Here is a 20,037-nt window from a genome sequence, read left to right as displayed (position 1 = left end):
CGAATGCAGAGCGGACACCGCAGTAACAAAACACGCGCTAAGAGAAATAAAGACTCTAAGGAGCATATCTGTCAAGAGTCTAGGAGATAGAATAAGGAACACCAGGATAAGAGAAATATGGGAGATCGAAGATATCGATAGGTGAGGAAGGCAACAAGGTACAAGGTACATAGGAGGAGAATGAAAACATCTAGAATCCCCCACATTGCACTGCACAACTAATCTAAGGTAGACGGTTCCCGATCAGACCACCAAAGAAATGCATTGACAGCTGGGAATCGACATCCCAGGAGGCTAAATCCCTCAAAAACAGGCCACAAAGCCTACACTAAGCAGAAGAAGAAGAATATTATTTGTATGTAAAATGTTTAACCTAATGTAGGAATGTAGCAACCCATAGTCACGACTGTCACCAAGAAATAGCGATTCAGTTGGCTAAGCCATATACTTCACATGCCTCCCAAGATCTGCCATCAAGCTTGCCTCTTTTACAAGGCATCAGGTTCCCGCCCAGGGTGTCCACTGCTGACAACCCGTCGGCAGTTCTCGATTGAACTTTGGGACGTAAATTTGACTTGGGAGGATGCAAGGAAGACAGAAGATCCTGGAGGCAGTTTGTGTATTCCAAATGGAGAGCAGATGTGGTCAAGTAGTAGTAGTATGAGGACATATGTACCTGCGTGCGGGGGCACATTGCTATTGGTTGAGCAGCGTGTTGGTCACCTCAGAGATGGACAGCAAAGGACTCCTGTCCGGCCGATCGGAGCGTGGCTGGCCGCACTGCCCGCTGTACTGAAATCAGTGTACACAAACGAGGACATTCTATTACTCTGAATACATTAACTGAACACAGAAACCAGGATGAACGTCCAACGATTTTTTTAAACCGTGTTAAGGATATCCCGTCAGCCTCCGTAGTAAAATGGTCAGTACGCTCTACTACCGTACGGGACCCCGGTCCCCTGGCCCGGGTTCGATTCCTAGGGAGGGGGTCAAATAAATATAAGTGATATTTCCACTCTTATACTTATTCAATATTGCCATGGACTGGTACCTGTAGCGGAGGGCTGATCACCTTTCCTTTATGTGTTTAACAATCAAGATAACACTGCGTTTATATGATGCAGTGCCCTATGCACCATTGGCTGCGGATAAGGGTTTGAAGAAGAAGAAAGGTATCTCAATTGTAATACAGCCAGGTGATTCCACCTTTGCAGTCATGTGATAGCAGTACTAGCATATTTATGACTTGAAAAATGCTGATATGCATTTTTAGCCTTGATATTTTCAGTCAGTTTTGGTGATATATTTATTGATTTACGATTTGAAAACTATACCCAATACTTCGAAAACAAGTCTGTCACGTTACTATGTAGTCACGATTTGACGTTGAACAAATGCTGACTGTGAGAGCTTTTTTAAAAATATTCTACAACTATCATGCGTAAATTCCACACCTGGCAACACCAATGAGCGAACAAAGATCAGCGATAGAAATCAGTTAGATGAATTTTCGCAATATTTTAGGTGCCATCTTTCCCTTTTTATATTGTTTAATTTTTAACATGCAGTGAAATTTATAAGAAAATTACTCAAAAAGGATTATTAAAAAATATGTGCCGGATAATTAAAGTAACATGCTGGTTGAGACATAATTTTTTTATTATTATTATTATTTACAATGAATACTAAGTTAATCTTTGTGATATTTAAAAACATATTGGATGTCGAAAATATGCTGAATCACTGAAAATTTGTAGTAATATTAATCAGTGTCTGTCTTAGGTCGATTTTACCGATTGGACCCCATAGAGCTAAGGATGATCGATTTACTGAATAACGACTGCCACCCCTACCTATCCACGCATATACGCACAAAAGGACCCGTAGTTAATTTTATCATTAATCTACTAAATATTTAAAAAAGTTATTACTTAGTTACTACTTAAACTTATTTAAAAATAATATTCATGTTAATTCTACATTGTTATGGTTGAATTATTTGTGAAAATATTGCTTTAGTACGCAACGATTTCTATGGGTAACATGCCACATTTTTTAACTATTAAATTAGTAAATATAACGAAAGTTACGATTACATTAGTTAAGATTACGAAAGTTAGTAAAATTCTAAGATTACGAACGAAAATAGTGTAGTGTGACTCACTGTGAGGCAGTGTAGGGGTGGTAATACTGGTGTTGGTGCGGGGGCCATACCTCTGGCGGGTCCGGGGGGGGTGGGCTGCCCCCGGGGGAGCTCCAGGGGGGCCCGGCACCCCCCGCGCCCCCGCCCGGGGACCGCGCCCCCCACATCAGCACCGTCTGCCGCGGCGCCTCCCCGTACTGCACGGGACTGCCGACCTTCTGTTCCTCCATCTTGGGCGTCACCATCCCGTTCATGTTCACCGGCGATCTGCCCTCCGAGTTGGAGGACGACATCGCGCCCTCCTCGTGCGGCGAGTGCTTGCTCTTGCCCAACTTCGCTTGAGAGTTGGGCGTCATCGGCTGCGCCACCGGGCTCACCGAGTACGGAGACGTGACGGCCACATTAGCCACCGTGTACCCTCTCGAGTTGTCCGCGTACGCCGCGTACTTTCCCGGGGACGAAGGGTCAAGGATCTGCGTGCAGGAGTAGATTATCTTGTCGTCCATCTGCATCATGGAGGGCTTGCTGGCTATCGGGTAGTTGTGGTGCGTCGGAGTCCCTCCCGCGTCGTAGGTCGGCAGAGAGCAGGACGTTCCTCTGGGTGACATGTCCAGGAATCCGTTGGACACGTACGGCGATGTGGCGGCCGTGTGATATTCCGGGTAGTATGTTCCGAGAGGACGGTATTGGTGGAACAGATTGTCGGTAGTGAGGAAGCGATTGTCGATGGCTGTCGGAGGGTAAAGAGAATGCTGGAAGTTGGTGGAATGTCCCATGTAGGAGAGACCGTTATCCGCTGGTCCAGGGACCGCTGTGGTAGCGTAAGGCGCGGGATACATGGTGTTGAGGTTAGAGTACGCTGCCGCTACGGCTGCAGCAGCACTCGAGGAATCGGGACACATGTATTCTGCGGCTGCCATAGGATTCAAGGTGGGTGTGGGAGTTGTCGGTGTCGGCGCTGTCACCAGTTTGCGTTTGGTCCGACAAGTGGAGAGGAAGTCTCGCAGCTGCGTCTTGTACCGCCGGTTGACCCTCTGGGGTGGAGCGCCGCTAGGCGAGGCGCCGGGACCGGCCCCTAACGGCCCCGTCCCTACCAGCTGATCGGCGTCAGTAAAGTACGAGTTCGTGAGTCCCGCGTCTAAGTAGCTCACTTTGAAGTCCATCGTTCTTTTGCCGAGAAGGTCGCGACCTTCCTCCTCCCTACAAAAAGGAAATAAAAGATTAGACTTAATACGTTTATAATGAAAAAGTCGGATCACCAGGAAAACTAATACCACAGCGCTTCTCACGAGTGGAACAAACTCTTAACAGCTCTATATTTATCGTTCAGCTAAATTGGTTTACGATGAATACGGAGATTTTGATATATTCTACTCATCATTGTCAGCGCTACATTTTAACTCGACATTTATGTCTTTGACATAAGCTTTGGTCTTTCCCTTTGTCCCTTTTCCTCCCTCCCATCTATCATACAAGTATTTTCACAAATTTACAAATGTTGAATTTAGTAACTGGAATAAAGGACTTATTTTGTGTTGCATTTATGTGAATGACTTGATTGAAGTAAATATTGTAAAATGTAAAATTCCCAAATAAAATTAAATTAAAAAACATTTTAAACTGACTTACATGAGAGGCCTATGTGTACTAATAACAAAGTCGGGTTTGGAGTTTTTATAAACGAGCCGGGAAGAAGTCTGTAACCACTGCCACTGGCCCTCTTTGGTCTGGAAGCGATATGCAATCATGCCGGAAGCACCAGTTTTCAATACTGAAAAAAAATACCATTAAATCAATTTCCATAAATTTTGTATTTAAATACTAAGTTTTCCACAATGTGTGTGCCGCGGCACACTGGTTGGTGTGCCGCGGAAAAATACGTCTAGTTTTGTAAAGATAACACACCTAGAAAAAGCTGAAAACTACGCGGCGCTTTGTTGCGCGAAGAGTGTGAGAATTGGGATATTCGACTCTGACTACTATTAAATAATAAAATAAACGCACAAGGACGATCAATGAAGAGGTGAGAAGCAGCCTTATCAACAATTGCTCCAAATTTTCATTGCATGTGCTCAGTTAAATAGGCTCACAATTTGCATTAAACATATGTTATATTTGTTTTCAGATTTTATTAATTTTTCATTAATTGATTAGGCAGTCACTTTGTGGAAAAATCTAAGCATTTTTAATTAATGTTTTACTTTGATGCATTCCCCATCATCTTCAAACACCATAATTTTCATCCGCATCATTTTCAAACACCATTTTATTTTCATACGATGTTTGAAAATGATGCGGAATGCATCGAAACACGTGTCACAGTAGATTGTAAGAAATAGTGGTATTTACTAAGTAAAACATTAATTAAAAAAAAACTATTAATTTTAATAAGAAATTATTTTTTAATGTATATTTTGGTTTTTTTCTTTGGTGTCCCTCTAAAATGTCTTGATTTGGCAGGTGTACCTTGAATAGAAAAAGTTTGCGGAACACTGAACTAACTAATCCCAAAGATTGGGTGATTTCGAACCAATACTTACATTCTTGGTGAGCACTTGCCACGTAAGCAAGGTCATCATAATGCACCATGTCATATCCACCCATATTTGCTAGTTCTGAATCTGAGTATCCAAGCAGTAACTTTCCCCTGAAATAAGAAAACAAACACTGAAATTATATCCAATCACACTAAAACCGATTTATCAATTGATAGACTTATCGATATTCAAGATATCATAAACCCGAAATTGAATAAATTTTCATGTTTGTGGGTGAAATCAGCAATATTTTACATATCGTTCACTCCTTTCAACAACGTCATATATCAAAAAACTTGATTTTTCATGAGATCGTTTTTAATGTTTAAGAATATCATTAAATGTATTAAAAATAAATATCAAACAACTTATTGAACTTTTTACTGTGCAACTGATCTTTTTAGGTTAAACTTGAATGTTTTTCTCCATTTGAAAAATATTTAGGATATTAAAAAAAAATTAAACAATGCCTTTTCTTCAAAATGCAAAAACAACACTTCCTGCCCTATAGCGGGTAAATATTAAGTTAAAATATGCCTCTTTTGCTGGGATATAGTACATTTTTAGGGCATTCCGAAAACATGCACAACTGAAAATTGACGATTTTTGATTTGTGACGTTCTTGAAAGGAGTGAACGATATATGCTATATTTAGATCAGGCCTGGCCAATCCAAATTGCATCCCGGGCCGCATCGTGGCCTAAAATTTTCCTAAGGGCCGCATACAGACGGTAATAATTGAAAAAAATATGTACTTATTGATTTTTTTAAAAGTATTATGATTAATTTGAATGCAGAGGTATTCAGAAAATACAATCAGGGTAATTGTGAAAAAAAACATTATTACGACCAGATGTGAACTAACAAAAAATGTATCTGTATAATAATAAACTTTGCTATAAATTTTAACAATCAAAATTATTAATAAGAACACGTAAATCAAACAATATTACCAATTTTATTTTAAATAAAACCAATTTATCTATGGCCACTCTGTGCGAGATTGGAGTTTTTTTCACCAGAATATATGCATTTCATGTTACAGAAACTCGATGTGTTTTAATAACTTAAATGTGATTTAAAATAAATTCTGAACCCTTGATTTAGATGTAAAAAAAATCAGCAACCTTAAGAAGTTAAGAAGACGAAAAATATAAAACAACCAAAAACAAAATACTTTGCAAAAATCTCATTCTTCGTCTTTAAACCTTATACGCACCCAATGGTGCATAGGGCACTACATTATACTAAGAAGAATCTTAATAAAATTTAGGTGACTACCATATTAAAATATTAAAATATTTTTATTTATTTATTTTTCACCATACACATAATTACAAGTCACAATTTAACAACACTGTTTTATGCAATGTTTTAATGAAATGACATTTTTGATAAATAATATAATAATTCAATGATGAAGATATTTTATTATCATGAAATTGTAAAATAATCATTATATTGAAACGTTTATTGAAATATCAGATAGGATACATCAATTAAATGACTTTGCGCTTTCTACCCTATATTTATGTAACATAGATGCCAATTGATAAAATGAGAGACGAATATGCAGAAACAAATAATTACTTGTATATGATGAATCAAACAATAAATTAGCACGTAGCAAACAATTTATTTTGATTAAAGAAAACACTTCGTTTTTTACCACTTGAGTTTTATTATAGACTACATGTTTCAGAAGTTAAACTTCCATAATTCAGTTCTGTATAATAACTAAAATATAAAATATAAAATTGTTCTATAAATAAGGAGAGGGGAAAGTAAGGGGAAAGGGTTAGTCATGGGACGGAGTTTGAAAACAGAGGAAAAATGAAAAGCAATGGTGAAGAATTTTGAAACAATATATTGTTTAATAAATTATTATTAGAATTCAGGTTTTTTTGGATTTCTAAATTTTCAAGATAATTCATAATTTGGCCTTTATATGGAACAATGTGTTATAATTTTAATTAATTAATTTATTTATTTTATATTTTAGTCACTATACAGACCTGAATGATGGAAGTTTAACTTCTGAAACATGTAGTCTATAATAAAACTCAAGTGGTAAAAAACGAAGTGTTTTCTTTAATCATTGTGACATGTCTTACCACAAAGTTAATGCCGAAACAATAAATAAAATAACAATTTATATTAATAATAATAATATAATAAAACCCTTATCCGCACCCCAATGGTGCATAGGGCACTGTATCATATAAACGCAGTGTTACCTTGATCGTTTACACATGAAGGAAAGGTGATCAGCCCTCCTCTCAGGTACCAGTCCATGGTAATATTGAATAAATATTAGAGTGAAAAAATCACTTATATTTATTTTACCCCCCTTGGGAATCGAACCCGGGACCTCCAGAACGGTAGCCGAGCGTGCTGACCATTACACTACGGAGGCGGACGTATATATTACTTATTTTAAAATAAAATGAAAAAACTTTTTAAGAACTTTTTTTGAGTTTATTAATGTAAACACGATTAGTTTCGAAAACTATAAATCTTGTCATCAACAGGTAAAAATACAAAGATTTTTTTTAAAAATTATTTTATAAATTTTTGGTTAGTTTTCGCTGATATTTCGTGACACATTTTACAAAATTCAAAAAAATAAATAAAACACAAGCTTTGTTTTTAACCACTCTTTTTACGTGCTATTATTTTAACCGTATTTGAAAAAAGGCATTGTCTTTTTAGCATGGATTTACCCCCGAAGAAGACAAGGTGCTTGTCGAAACCGGTTGGAATAAAAATTCCAAAAATAAAAGAAGTTAAAAACAAAGTTGATGTTTTATTTATTTTAAAAAATCAATTTTAAAAAAAATCTCAAAATGTAGTCTTACACAAGTGTTTTATTACATTTAATTTTTGTACTGACATTTCTTGACAGACGTAACAAAGTATAGTTTTTCACATTTCTTTTATTTGACCGGTGATTATGTTTTCTCACAGTCAACTATGAAACCTGGTCACTGGTCAAATAAATTTTATGTAGAAAAAACCAAATACATAGTTTTTTTTATCATTATACAAGTGTTTTATTTTTATACTTGAATCAGTCCACAAACTTTATGTGCCCGTCTTTCTGAACTTATTTATAGAATTTTAGTCATAATGTCTAAACTTTAGACTCTAAAGTCATAAAGCTAAACGCATTTAAATTATGATGTTTATAAATTATTATTATAATTTTGTTTGTAAATGAAAATAAGACTTGAGACTCAGAAGCATCCTTTCACTGGTTGACTCCCAAATAAATTAAACAATTTTTTAATGCGAAATCATTGAATAATACTCATTATCTGATTCATGGCATAAAAATATGGGATTACTAACCTTTGGTCCATTGAGACTAAAGCGAGGTCTAGTTTGTGCTTGCTCTTGAACATAACCTCTTTCTGTGGTATCTCCAGCAAGGAGGGTGGTCCGAAAGGGGTGCAGATGGCGAAGAGAGCTAAGGGTGGTTCTTCCGTTTTTCTGTTTTGACCGTGAAGTACCTTTACTCGTCCTCTTATATCCAGTCTCTGCAAAAGTGTTTTAAAAAATTTCATTACATAACTGAAGATTCATCTTTTTCAAATCTTTCATACTTTGAGTAAAATTTAAATTACAATTCAATTATCAAATGAAATCCTTATTTCTTCAGGCAATATAACTTTCCTTTCTTTTTTTATGTGTAGCGCAATTTGTCAATTATATTTAGATTATAATTAAGTTAGTATATAGTACATTGAATAAGACATTGAAAATAAGAAAAATGCTGAGACGATAACTTGTACAAACACCGCTTCATAAATTAACCAAATATTAGTGTTATTACATCTATCGGCGGGCAGATAATTTAATTATGGGATCAGTAGAGGTGTACACAAGTTGGGTTGTGATTCTAAAGAAATAACGCATTAACTTCGTTGTGTAGATAATTTCAACCTTATTTCTATTGGTTAAAAATCAAATTTTAGAAACTATTAATAAAAAAGTAAATGATAATCATTTAGTAAATAGCAAATTATAATAATTAATATTGTTTCGGAATTTTCTAAATGAGGTTTTCATGATATTCAAAATTGTTTAATTCTAAAATAAATTAATTGTTGAATTGTTTGATTCTAAAAAAATCTGCCAATATCTAAATATACATATGTATGTACATAGAATTATTCTGAAACTTTAATATATTGGTTAGTTTACGAAGAAGTAAATGGTATTCACATATAAGGAGAACGGAACCATCCAGAGTCTCCCGTCCAACCCCAATGTAGACGACTCCCGGGCAGACTACCAAAGAGATGGATAAACATCTGGGAATCAACATCGCAGGAGGCTAATCCCTTTTAAAAACAGGCAACAAGGCCTACACCAAGAATAAGAAGAAGAAGAGCTAAGTTACCAAGAATCCAGACGTGTTGTCCAGCAGACACCGGAAGCGGACAGTGAAGGACCTCTCCAGCAGCTGGCAGTACTCGGGCCTGAGGGCTTCGGCGAGGGAGGCCGCTTGCCTGTCGGAAGGAAGGAAGGAGTTCCACATTAGCTGGCGCTGCAGCTCCTCGCGGTCCTCGGAGTGGACCAGCTCGTACACGGACTGGTGGACTATGTCAGACTGAAAGGGGAAAAGAAAGAATTAAATAAGATTTACAATATTATTTTTAATTGTTTTTGTTGAAAATAGCACTATTTCTTAATAACAAATAATAGTGGTCGTATTTAAATTTAAATTTAAATTTTTAAATATTATCTACCAAAAACTGACAGCCGAATCAATTAATGAATATAAATTATGTTTCGGATGTGTGGATAGTCATTTATATTTATATACATATATTTTTTTTACAAAAACGTTGGTAATATTAGTATTTAACCACTCACCGAGATTTTTGTCTACCGGTTTTGAGACGTACCCATCTTTTCGTCAAGACAATCACTACAACAGCATGCAAACAATAGTGACATGTAGTATCGTTTGCATGATGTTGTACTGATTATCCTAATGAAGAGACGGGTACGTCTCGAAACCGGTAGACGAAAATCTCGGTGAGTGGTCATATAAGTACTAAAAAATTGGAAAAAATATAAAAGTACCCTTATGTAAATTACACAGTGTAAAATTGGGGGTGCAATATCAGTAGTGTAAAGGCAAAGGGGTATATCTGTCTCAGACCAAATTTTACAGGAGAGCAAAAAAAACTTGTGAAATTAAATAACTAATTTTTTTAATGTATTTTATATGTACATATCTTAATAAAACGAAATGAGTATTACAACTACAGCTATATCCTTTTGCCAGATTATGGAATACACTATTTTAGACATTTTGGGAACAAACTTAGAAAATGAAAAATTTGAGAGATGTACCCCTTTGCCATTACACTACCGATATATCGCTGTATATTCTGGTTCCTAGAGAAAATTTTATTACTGTGTGAATGGTTCATGTATACATACATTTCCCAATATCTAGATTCTGCACACCGTGTATCGTAACTAATCCTTCTTACTCGCACGGTGTTAATAAAGTGGAAATGACTCCGAAATAGCCGCGGCCAAAAGTTGCGTAGCGAGCAGATTGACAGCAATGAATTGACGAAGAATGATTGTAGTTCACTTTCGATTACCAGCCCACGTGTTAACTGGTTACTGGAGCCGAGTGGCACGCGATTGCCTGATATACTCATGTTACTGTTACTACGAGTATTACGGTGCCTTCATAGGGCTACCAGCTACCAGATTACAAACTCATATCCACTATTCATACAAGCATTTAAGGAGTTCTCTCAATTCATTCTCTTCTAATCTCTGAATTCCTGGCATCAATTACCAAACAGACACCTCACACATTCGAGTAAATCGTTTTTTTCACCCCTTCCTGATTTAATTTTGCACGAGTATTCATAAGAAAACTTTTTTTAAGGGAAGATCTTTTAGTCTTCATAAAATGTAAATAAAGCATTGAGGTTCTCAACCCCTATTATTTCATATTTTGAATATTAAAATCAAACACTTATTTTTTTTTATTTCTGAGTCTACTAAATTGCATTTTAATATTAAAAACAATGCAATAAAGTATCAGCAAAAAAAAAATAAAAAAAATCTTAAATACCAGTATATAACAAATGTTATTGCTTAGTATACATTTTCCCTCTGATTTTTCCATGTTATTTCTAATTGCATACGTATTTTACAAGCAGAATTTTTCGTAGATTACTATAAATATTTATTTAAAAATGAGTGTGCTGAAAACAGATATTTCTTTTTTTATATAAAATGAAAATATTTGATTAATGATATACATGCAACTTATAATACCCTTTTCAGGAATTTTCAAAAATAAGAATTAAGATATTAAGTGAAGATCGAACCGCGAGTATACCACGATCAACTTCCCGACTTCAATATAATGTTTTAATTATAATTATGTAATATTTTTGTGGTTGTGTGAATACTTAAGTCGGGGCGCAATCACCTTACCGTATTTGTAAACCATGACTTAAAAACAGTTTCACGATTTAATAATAATAATAAAATAAAATGTTAAAGCAATGTATTTAATAAAACATTGAAAACTTTACCACTTAATTAATCATGACAGCCCTGTTTTCGAATAAACGTTAGACCTGTTGGAAAATCATTTCGCGAGCTTTTCATACGGAGCTTTCTTTATACTTCGGGAGCTTAATTGAAAACTGAAAACATGCCAAAATGGCATCAACATGCACAGACATAAATACTTAATAGACAACTTGAGATGTTCTACAGAATAGACAATGGTTTTCTTGAAGCGTGTCCGCGCAATCGTGACAATCTTTGATTGCCATTAAATATTTTATATAAGGAGCGTGAGAAAATATAATAAGACTTTTATTTGAATGTTTATAAAGACATTGGCATTTTTCAACTCTTTCAAAAGTAAAGTCTATTCGATATTTTGCAATATTTTTTTACCTAGTGTATAAAACAAAAAAATTTTTGAACTTTTTATTATTCCCATCAGTTATATTACATAATAAAAAAAACCTACATTGATTTCGATTTATATTCAAGTTAAAATATAAAACAGTATAAGACTAATTGTAGTATAAGACATTAAAAGCATAAGTGAGAAACCAGAATTCGTAAAAAAGAATTTGGACGCACTCAAAATATTGTCTCTCATATTTATTCAAACCCTGTGGGAATCGAACCCGGGACCTCTGTCACGGTAGCCAAATACACTTACCACTACACTATAGAGGCGGACTAAATCTAAAAAAACTAGATCCTTAGACTGATCATTATTGGTGTAATAAGCGATCTAGTTTACACCATGTTGACCATACTGCTCTATGCACCATTGGGTATGAATAAGGTTGAAAGATGAATAGTTAATATATATTTTTTAAATAGTACACACTTTTTAAAATAACTATCTGTGTTCAAGCCTGATTAGGTTAAATATTTTTTCGTTTATCGTTTTTTGCTCTAAATAAAGTTGAAACATTAATAATGATTGATATTATATGACTTTATAAAGACATTAAATAAACGTCCAGAAATCCATTTGACTAGCTCGTATTTTACAACTGAAAATTGATGCCTGATGTTATTTTTTCAGAATTTATAAATGATTAGGGGTTGTTCGATTGAATATAACCTTATACTAATGTTTTAATATAGTTACTTTTTATTAGCGATACACTTAAAACTGATCGACATCAATATCTGTTTACATCTATAAGTTTGCCACATGTATAGAAATGGTATCAAATTGTATTTAAAAAATTTAACTTTAAAAAAAAAATACTCACAAATATTTTCTGTACATTTTTATAAAAGTTCAAATGAAATTTGTAATGATATTTAAAACAATCAATATCGAATATAAAAATCAAAGAAAAATACGTTCTATTCAAGAATATCTCGCCAGTATTTTTAGTATATGTTTATAAAAGTCTGCATGAAATTTCTAATGATCTTCACATTAGTCAGACTTTGTATTCTACGCGCCACACGTATAACATTTTACCAACATTCACAAAAGGAGGTAGTTCCGCTTCGAAGGTTTTCACCCCTTAGGAAAAAAACTAACCCTTAGTTACTCAATATTGTCCACACTAATGAAAGCTGTTCCTGAAGGTGCGGTATTGAAAATAATCTGCGGTCGTTAGGCTAGAGCCATAAAAGGCAGTAATCATATGCAGAGGGTAACATGGCATAATATTAAAATAAACTCAGCTAACCATATTCTTTCACCTCCGTAGTGTAATGCACACGCTTAGCTACCGTACTGGAGGTCCCGGGTTCGATTACTAGGAGAAGTCAAATAAATATGTGTTTTTTTTCACTCTAATATTTATTGAATATTATCCTGAACAGGTACAGAAAGCGGAGGGCTGATCACATTTTTTTCGTGTGTTAACGATCGAGATAACACTGCGTTTATATGATGCAGTGCCCTATGTACCATCGGTTGCAGATGAGGGTTTGAAGAAGCATATACTTTTATATGTCAGTGGATTTTCTTTTTACAATACAGTAACAATAATATTCTTATTATTTAATTCTTTTGTAGACATTTCTGCTTTTGAAAATCTTAAAATTAGTTACCCTGTTCTCTCCAATAAAGAAACCAATCTCTTGTACTTGAAGAAGGACATACATTCAATATTTATTGTTTATATTTGTGAGTGAAATATATATTTATATAAGGCATTTAATTTATTTTTAAGAATTTTTTTCATATGTGTAGGAAGGTTATTCAAGCATTTGGTTCCCAAATATTCAAATTTCTGTTGGAATTGCTTGGTATTGCATTTTGATTAGTTGAGTATTTTTCATCCTTAAATAGTTAAAAAATTGCTGTTTTTTAAAAAATATAAAGGCACATAAGAAGGTCTCTATAGGCGATCTGCTGCATCTTTTTGGTGTTGCAAGACGTCAGAATTACAAAAAGCATAGTATTCTTGTTCATTGCCTATTATTGGCTTAACACGAAAAATATCAATAAATTATATTTAACAATTCCAATCTTTAAATGTCACCTACTGCATTTTTTTAATATTCCAAAAAAAAAAATCATTTCTTTCAAGAAATCTAGTCGTTTAAAAATTATTATCATAAATTAACATTAAGATAATGTTTAGTTTGTTAAATTTTATGTTTTTAAATATATCACGGGTTTGAGATAAACCACCCTTAAGTTAAAACTCAACTCACCATTAAGGATACCACGTGCGACGGAACTTCCCGTCTGGCGTGTGCCTTTGTTGACAGGAACTGTTTTTTTTTCTACCCTAAACTTTGACCCCATTCTGAATTATAATGATACAACTATTAACTTGCCTTATATTTAAAAATAAACCATTAAAATGTTCATTTATTAAAGGTATTTCATTCAAAATATCGTAATTAAAATGCCTATAATATGACCTTATAAAGCAATCATGAAGTAATCAGTAGGTAAGTAAATCATTGGGTTTCTAAAATTACGTGGTAATAACATTTAACTAACTTATCATCACATTCTTCGCCTCTTCCACATTGATGCATCTCCTCATAGAAACCTGCCGATTATTCCAACTCGTGACCTGACCGCTTTCAAATATCAAATTAGTTGATCATGCCAAATTTTCCTCGAAATAATATTTTTTTCACAAATGCTGAATTTATTATTATATTATTTAGTATAAATAACTTAAGAGTTATTTATACTAATATTTTTTTCATGATTATATCGAGCTTATTATTTTCGTAAAATGATGAGCTAGTATCCTCGGTCTTCATCTGCTCCTATTTCCAACTATATCAAACTCATAAATTTATTTTAACGTCCTTTCTTCACTCATGCGTCTCACATGCTCAATCCATTTTAAAACTCCTTTCTTAATTTTATCGATAACGTTTATTTTATCTCAGCGTCGCATTATTTTCTTGTTTCACCATACGAATATCTATCATACATCGCTTTGCCGCACATTCGTCTGTCAGATCACATTTGTACTTCTTCTTATTGTACGTTTACAGATCACATTTGTATTTGTACTTCAGTCTTATTTCATATTTCATTTGCCAAAATCATGCTTCACTCCCATACATTACATTCGTAACATATCGCTCACTCTTTTCAAGAACGTCATAAATCAAAAATCGTCAATTTTCAGTTGTGCATGTTTTCGAAATGCCCAGAAAATGTACTATATCCCAGCAAAAGAGGCATATTTTTAACTTAATATTTACCCGCTACAGGGCAGAAAGTGATATTTTTGTATTTTGAAGAAAAGGTATTGTTTAATTATATTTTTTAATATACGAAATATTTTGCAAATGTAGAAAAATCCTTCAGGTTTTACCTAAAAGGATCTGTTGCACAGTAAAAAGTTCAATAAGTGGCTTGATATTTATTTTTATTACATTGTATTATATTTTTAAACTATAAAATCGTTCTCCTGAAAAATCAAGTATTTTGATTTATGACGTTCTTGAAAGGAGTGAGTGATATGTAAAACAGCAAAGAAAAATAAGAAAATAATGTACAGTTTTATTATTGATATTATTTTATTTTATTGCGTAAAGCTCTGTAGGCGTTGAGCAAAATATTTGCATAAATAAACAATGAAAAAATGTATAAAATTAAAAATAATGGTCAACTCCGAACGAAAAGCTATGAACAATATAATAATATGCGTTATCAATCAAGTTTTAAACTGATATTTTTCCCCCAATAGTCCACTGAATCAATTCCGATATGAATTTATTACTCTCCTAACAGAATCCCCGCTGAATGAATGAAAAGAAGTAGTTTATTTATCTCATTCAACTTACAAAATGACACATCTTAGACGCGGCAACATTAAAATATGTGTTTTGGAGAACATGGCTACTCCCCTGTGTAACCTTACGCTGTAAAATAATATGAACGAACAAATAAACACAATTAACCTAGCCGAGTCGAACAGGGGCATTGAAATCCCCCATACATGAACTTTAATTCGATAACATGATAATTGAAGACGTTAAAATGCAATAAAATATTTTTTATTAATTATATTGTAAATCTATAATATGAATTTCATGTTAATCTAAGAAAGAAAAAACACAAAAATATTTATAATAAAAATTTGTTTTATTACCAACAAATAATAAGTGTAAGTCCCTCTCCAAGCTCAAGAGATTAGTCTCTTTATTGAAGAGTACTGCAAATTAATTTTAATAACGCAGTTCTCTCGAAATTCCCTTCGTACTTAATTGTAAAAGTAGAAATCTCAAGAAAATTAATTGAAATTATTAAATAAAACTTTTGTAACCATTTTAAATTATGGAAAACCAAGAATTTTTTTTTGTCTGCTAGCGGCATGTTACTTACATGGGCTGGAAGGGACGTGGAATGTGTGACTCGAGATACGAGCTCCGTACTACGATTTCCATACAAATATGAACTGGGGTTTTTTGGCACCCCGCTTCGGTTCCCGTGTAATTTTTGGATGATCAGTACGGGAAAGGTTTAAGTCTTTGGTATATATACTCTCGAGATGATATAGCCATCCAGCGGGACACTGATGATTGTAGCAGATTTATTGGTCCATTACAAACAGACTCCAGGCCAATTAATAGCAGGATCGGACTCTTCATTATACCTTATATCGGTCCCGTTAAAATTAGGCAAAAAACCTCATCAATTATAACGACTGAGTAAACTTCAATAATGATATAAACATATTTGGGTATTAATATTTAATACGTGCCACGGAAAGAATCTAACATAAGAGTCTCTTCGGTGTAAAATATGTACATATCTAAATGCATAGGTATCGAGAATATGGAAAAATATTTTTTAAATAAATATCACTAAAAACCTGTTAAGATACTGCAAAAAACTAAGACAAACCATTAAAAACACAAATAACAACAATGCTTGAATTACTTTTTTATTATGATTTAAATCAACTTTAAATGTGTATTTTTATTCCACGTATCCACAAAAAATTATATTAGTGACTATAGAAGTATTTATAGAAGTATTTTTAACAAAAAAACTTATTTTTAGCAAAAAAATCTTGTTGTATTTAATATGAGAAAAAAAACTCTTCTTTTTGTACAAATTTTATGATATTACATGAATAAAGAATAGAAACGTATTGATATAAGTTGTGTTACGAATACTGTTATTTTATATACAATAAATCTTAACTTCATCTTTAGCGCTTATTATATATTTTTTTGCTAATTATAATATAATATTATAACAAGTACAAAAATATTATACTCTGTTAATACATATACATAAAATATATCCCACAAAGGCATGGCCGGTGTATGGGTATACATTTTATTTAAGAATTTTAATAGAGGGTATTGGAAGAATACGATGGATATTTAAAAAAAAATAAAAGTGATAATAATAATAACAAATATTTGGTTTCAGCACAAAACATAAAAAAAAAATTACAAATAGTATACCCATACTGTATGAGTAATGAAAATGTGAGTCATGAGATTTTATTTCCTTTAAAAAAACGATATTTTAGTATAAATATATGTAATTGGTTTTATAACGTAGGTACACGTATAGCGTGTAGGTGTGTATCAATAAATAAAATATACATGTATGTACTTATTATCCATTTGAAAAATGTACAATTCAACTCTGTGATATTTTTATAGACCGGTTTAATATATCCCTCCCTGTGTGATACTGGCCGACACCCCATTCATGAATCAAGAGGTATTTTAATATGGGCTCTTACTGCTACGGAGACCGATAAATTATATCGCGGGGTATCGGAATCGGATAAATTACCACTGGATCTCCAAGCCTAATTACAGAACAATACAATCGGAAAAAAAAGTTTAGTACAGTCGCTATGTAGGTTTAGTAAAAAAAGGATGAAATTAACTTATAGTACAACTGAATTTTTGTCATTATGGGGTAATTTCATACTCTGATTTTTTTTTTAAAACTTATATTTCAACATTTATTTAAATGCTTTATAGTAACACTTTTTCATTGACCTTTTCTACTTTAAGCTTGTTTTCTCGTTACTATTACTCGTAACAGGTACTCTGATAAAAAAATGGTTATGTAACAACTAAACTTTCATAATGAAAGATGTATTATTTATTTTGCATGATTTAAAAAAAACATACACTTTTTCATTGACCTTTTCTACTTTAAACTTTTTTTCTCGTTACTATTACTCGTAACAGGTACTCTGATAAAAAAAAATTGGTTATGTAACAACTAAACTTTCATAATGAAAGATGTATTATTTATAATGCATGATTTAAAAAAATATATAAACTTATAAGTATATAATTATTTCTAAAAATAAATAATAAAAAGGTTTAAATTATTAATTTCTTGCTTTTGTGTAGTATTTTTTTCTTAATGTGTGATTTTTATCGATATGATCGCGTTGTGATTGCTCCAAAAATCTTCATATTTTTAACAATAATTTGATAACGGCACCATTTATCAAGTCCAAAATTAGCTAGAACCTTTATTACAGCCAAGCTAATATATGTTTGTAATTTTCTGTCATTTAGTACATTCGTTCCAGAAAAACAAGTTTTTTTTTCATATCTTATATCATATGTATACAACACTACCCTACCCTACCTACCGTCTGATATACAGAAACCTGCTTACAGCCAAGACAAACATATACCCAAAATCTGAGGTTAATTAGTCATGCAGTTTCCAAGATTATCTGTATCTAACATATGCACCAACATTTTTATATATTAAGATAATAACACTGGTACTTACTTGATGGAAGCCGAGGTAACTTTCAATACTGTGGGTAGCAAAGAAGACTTCTCCTTCACAGGTCAGAATCATGAGGAAGCCATTCAAAGCCTGAAAACAAAACATATAAGATGTATTTAAAAACTTTTCATTAGTTTTTCAACAAAAAAAAATCTATTCTCTCTGCCTACTCCTGCGGTAGATTGATATATTTAACCTTTCCGGGAGTATGGACGTAAATGAACGTCGGTGCGAATTTTCCTCAAAGGAGTATCGACGTTAATGAATGTCAAAGTCTATCAGTCAGTTGGTATGGTGTAATTTGTATAGTAATGACATCTGTGGATATTTGCATTTTACTTCGTCATAAAATAAAACCTAGAGATGGTGAGCTTTTTTTATTTCAATTATTTTTACATAATTTTTATCTTCATAATACAAAGATTTTATTTAAAAAAAAATACATATTTAATGTAAAAAAAAACCACTTCCCAGAGAAAGTCGGACATCAATTATTGTATTCCTGTAATAAAGGTTTTAAAGTAGTCGTCAATCAAGTATAAGAGAGTTTATTGGTTAATGTAAGCATGTTTTTAAAACTATTATTTCCTTGCCTGGACCTATAAAGTGGACATTTTGTAAATAAATCGAACGTGAAATTTACGCACATTTTAGACGCCATTAAATGTTAGTTTCCATGTTAAAAAAATGTGATTTCAATTCCGATTTTTTCGCTATTTCGCCTCAAGACTCGAATAGAAACAATAAAGTATACTTTCTGAATCAGATAAAGGCATAAATATTAAACACAGAAATGGCGGATTCTTTTAAATCTACGAAAGCTCAAAAAATAAATATGGTAAAATAAGTAAATACCATGGTATTATGAGCCATAAATGGCCAGATGGGTTTAGGCGATAATTGTGGTTTAATCACTAAAATCGCTAAGCGTGGTTTTCGGCTAAAGCGTACGCGAGAATTATCAGGTAACTTTGGTTACATAGTGTAACCAAATAGTAAATATAAGGGGAAGTGTTTATAGTTACATAACTTTCACGGAGAATATTTACGTTTATCACAAAGATGACTGGTCACTTACTTAATACTTAAACATTATTAAACATGTTGTACGTACAAGCAAATATTTTTGAATGATTAGATAACGTTAAAAACTGGTTTGTTCGATTATTATTTGTGACATGTTTGCTTTAAAAGCAGTTGATTGATATATTATTGAAAGTGCTGTCTTAATGTCCTGACGATATGCGAAATGTCTCTTTATTTTATATACAAGTATAAATAAAAACAAACAATACATAGCTACAAAAAAATTAATGAAATATCCAGAGTAAATTTTTTGATCAACTTTTTTTAACAGGATGAAAAATAGTAATTTATTTGAAAAACCTTTTTTATAAAGAATAACCAGCAAAGCCTTTAATTTAAGAGGCTTGGCTGCAGGTAGGATAATAAGTATAGGGAAGAAAAATATGAAAAATACATCTCAATTGAAAATAAATCTTTTTTGAAATTGTTTTGCAAATGGCGACGCCAGTTTCGCAGTAAAGCGTCTACCCAACTTCTCCATCGTGCCTGTCCTAAATAAAAGTATATTTGAACGT

General features: G+C 32.9%; 1 protein-coding gene across 1 annotated transcript in view; it reads right to left on the bottom strand.

The window, feature by feature from the left end:
- Window positions 1-20,037, bottom strand: part of ss (aryl hydrocarbon receptor spineless) — a 212,332-nt gene that overhangs the window by 1,807 nt on the left and 190,488 nt on the right. Inside the window, exons 6-12 of the mRNA XM_088269315.1 lie at window positions 18,437-18,526; window positions 9,089-9,298; window positions 8,035-8,222; window positions 4,687-4,793; window positions 3,776-3,917; window positions 2,168-3,346; window positions 677-792 (exon numbers count right to left, since the gene is read on the bottom strand). Coding sequence (XP_088125441.1) covers window positions 720-792; window positions 2,168-3,346; window positions 3,776-3,917; window positions 4,687-4,793; window positions 8,035-8,222; window positions 9,089-9,298; window positions 18,437-18,526 — 1,989 coding nt within the window. The 3' untranslated portion in view covers window positions 677-719. The remainder of the gene's footprint in view (window positions 1-676; window positions 793-2,167; window positions 3,347-3,775; window positions 3,918-4,686; window positions 4,794-8,034; window positions 8,223-9,088; window positions 9,299-18,436; window positions 18,527-20,037) is intronic.

Source organism: Brachycentrus maculatus, unplaced genomic scaffold, assembly GCF_059751285.1.
Source record: "Brachycentrus maculatus isolate JH-2025_06_01 unplaced genomic scaffold, ASM5975128v1 h1tg000344l, whole genome shotgun sequence".
Taxonomy (NCBI): domain Eukaryota; kingdom Metazoa; phylum Arthropoda; class Insecta; order Trichoptera; family Brachycentridae; genus Brachycentrus; species Brachycentrus maculatus.
The sequence above is the reverse complement of the archived record's forward strand: the minus strand, read 5'-3'. Positions and strand labels throughout refer to the sequence as shown.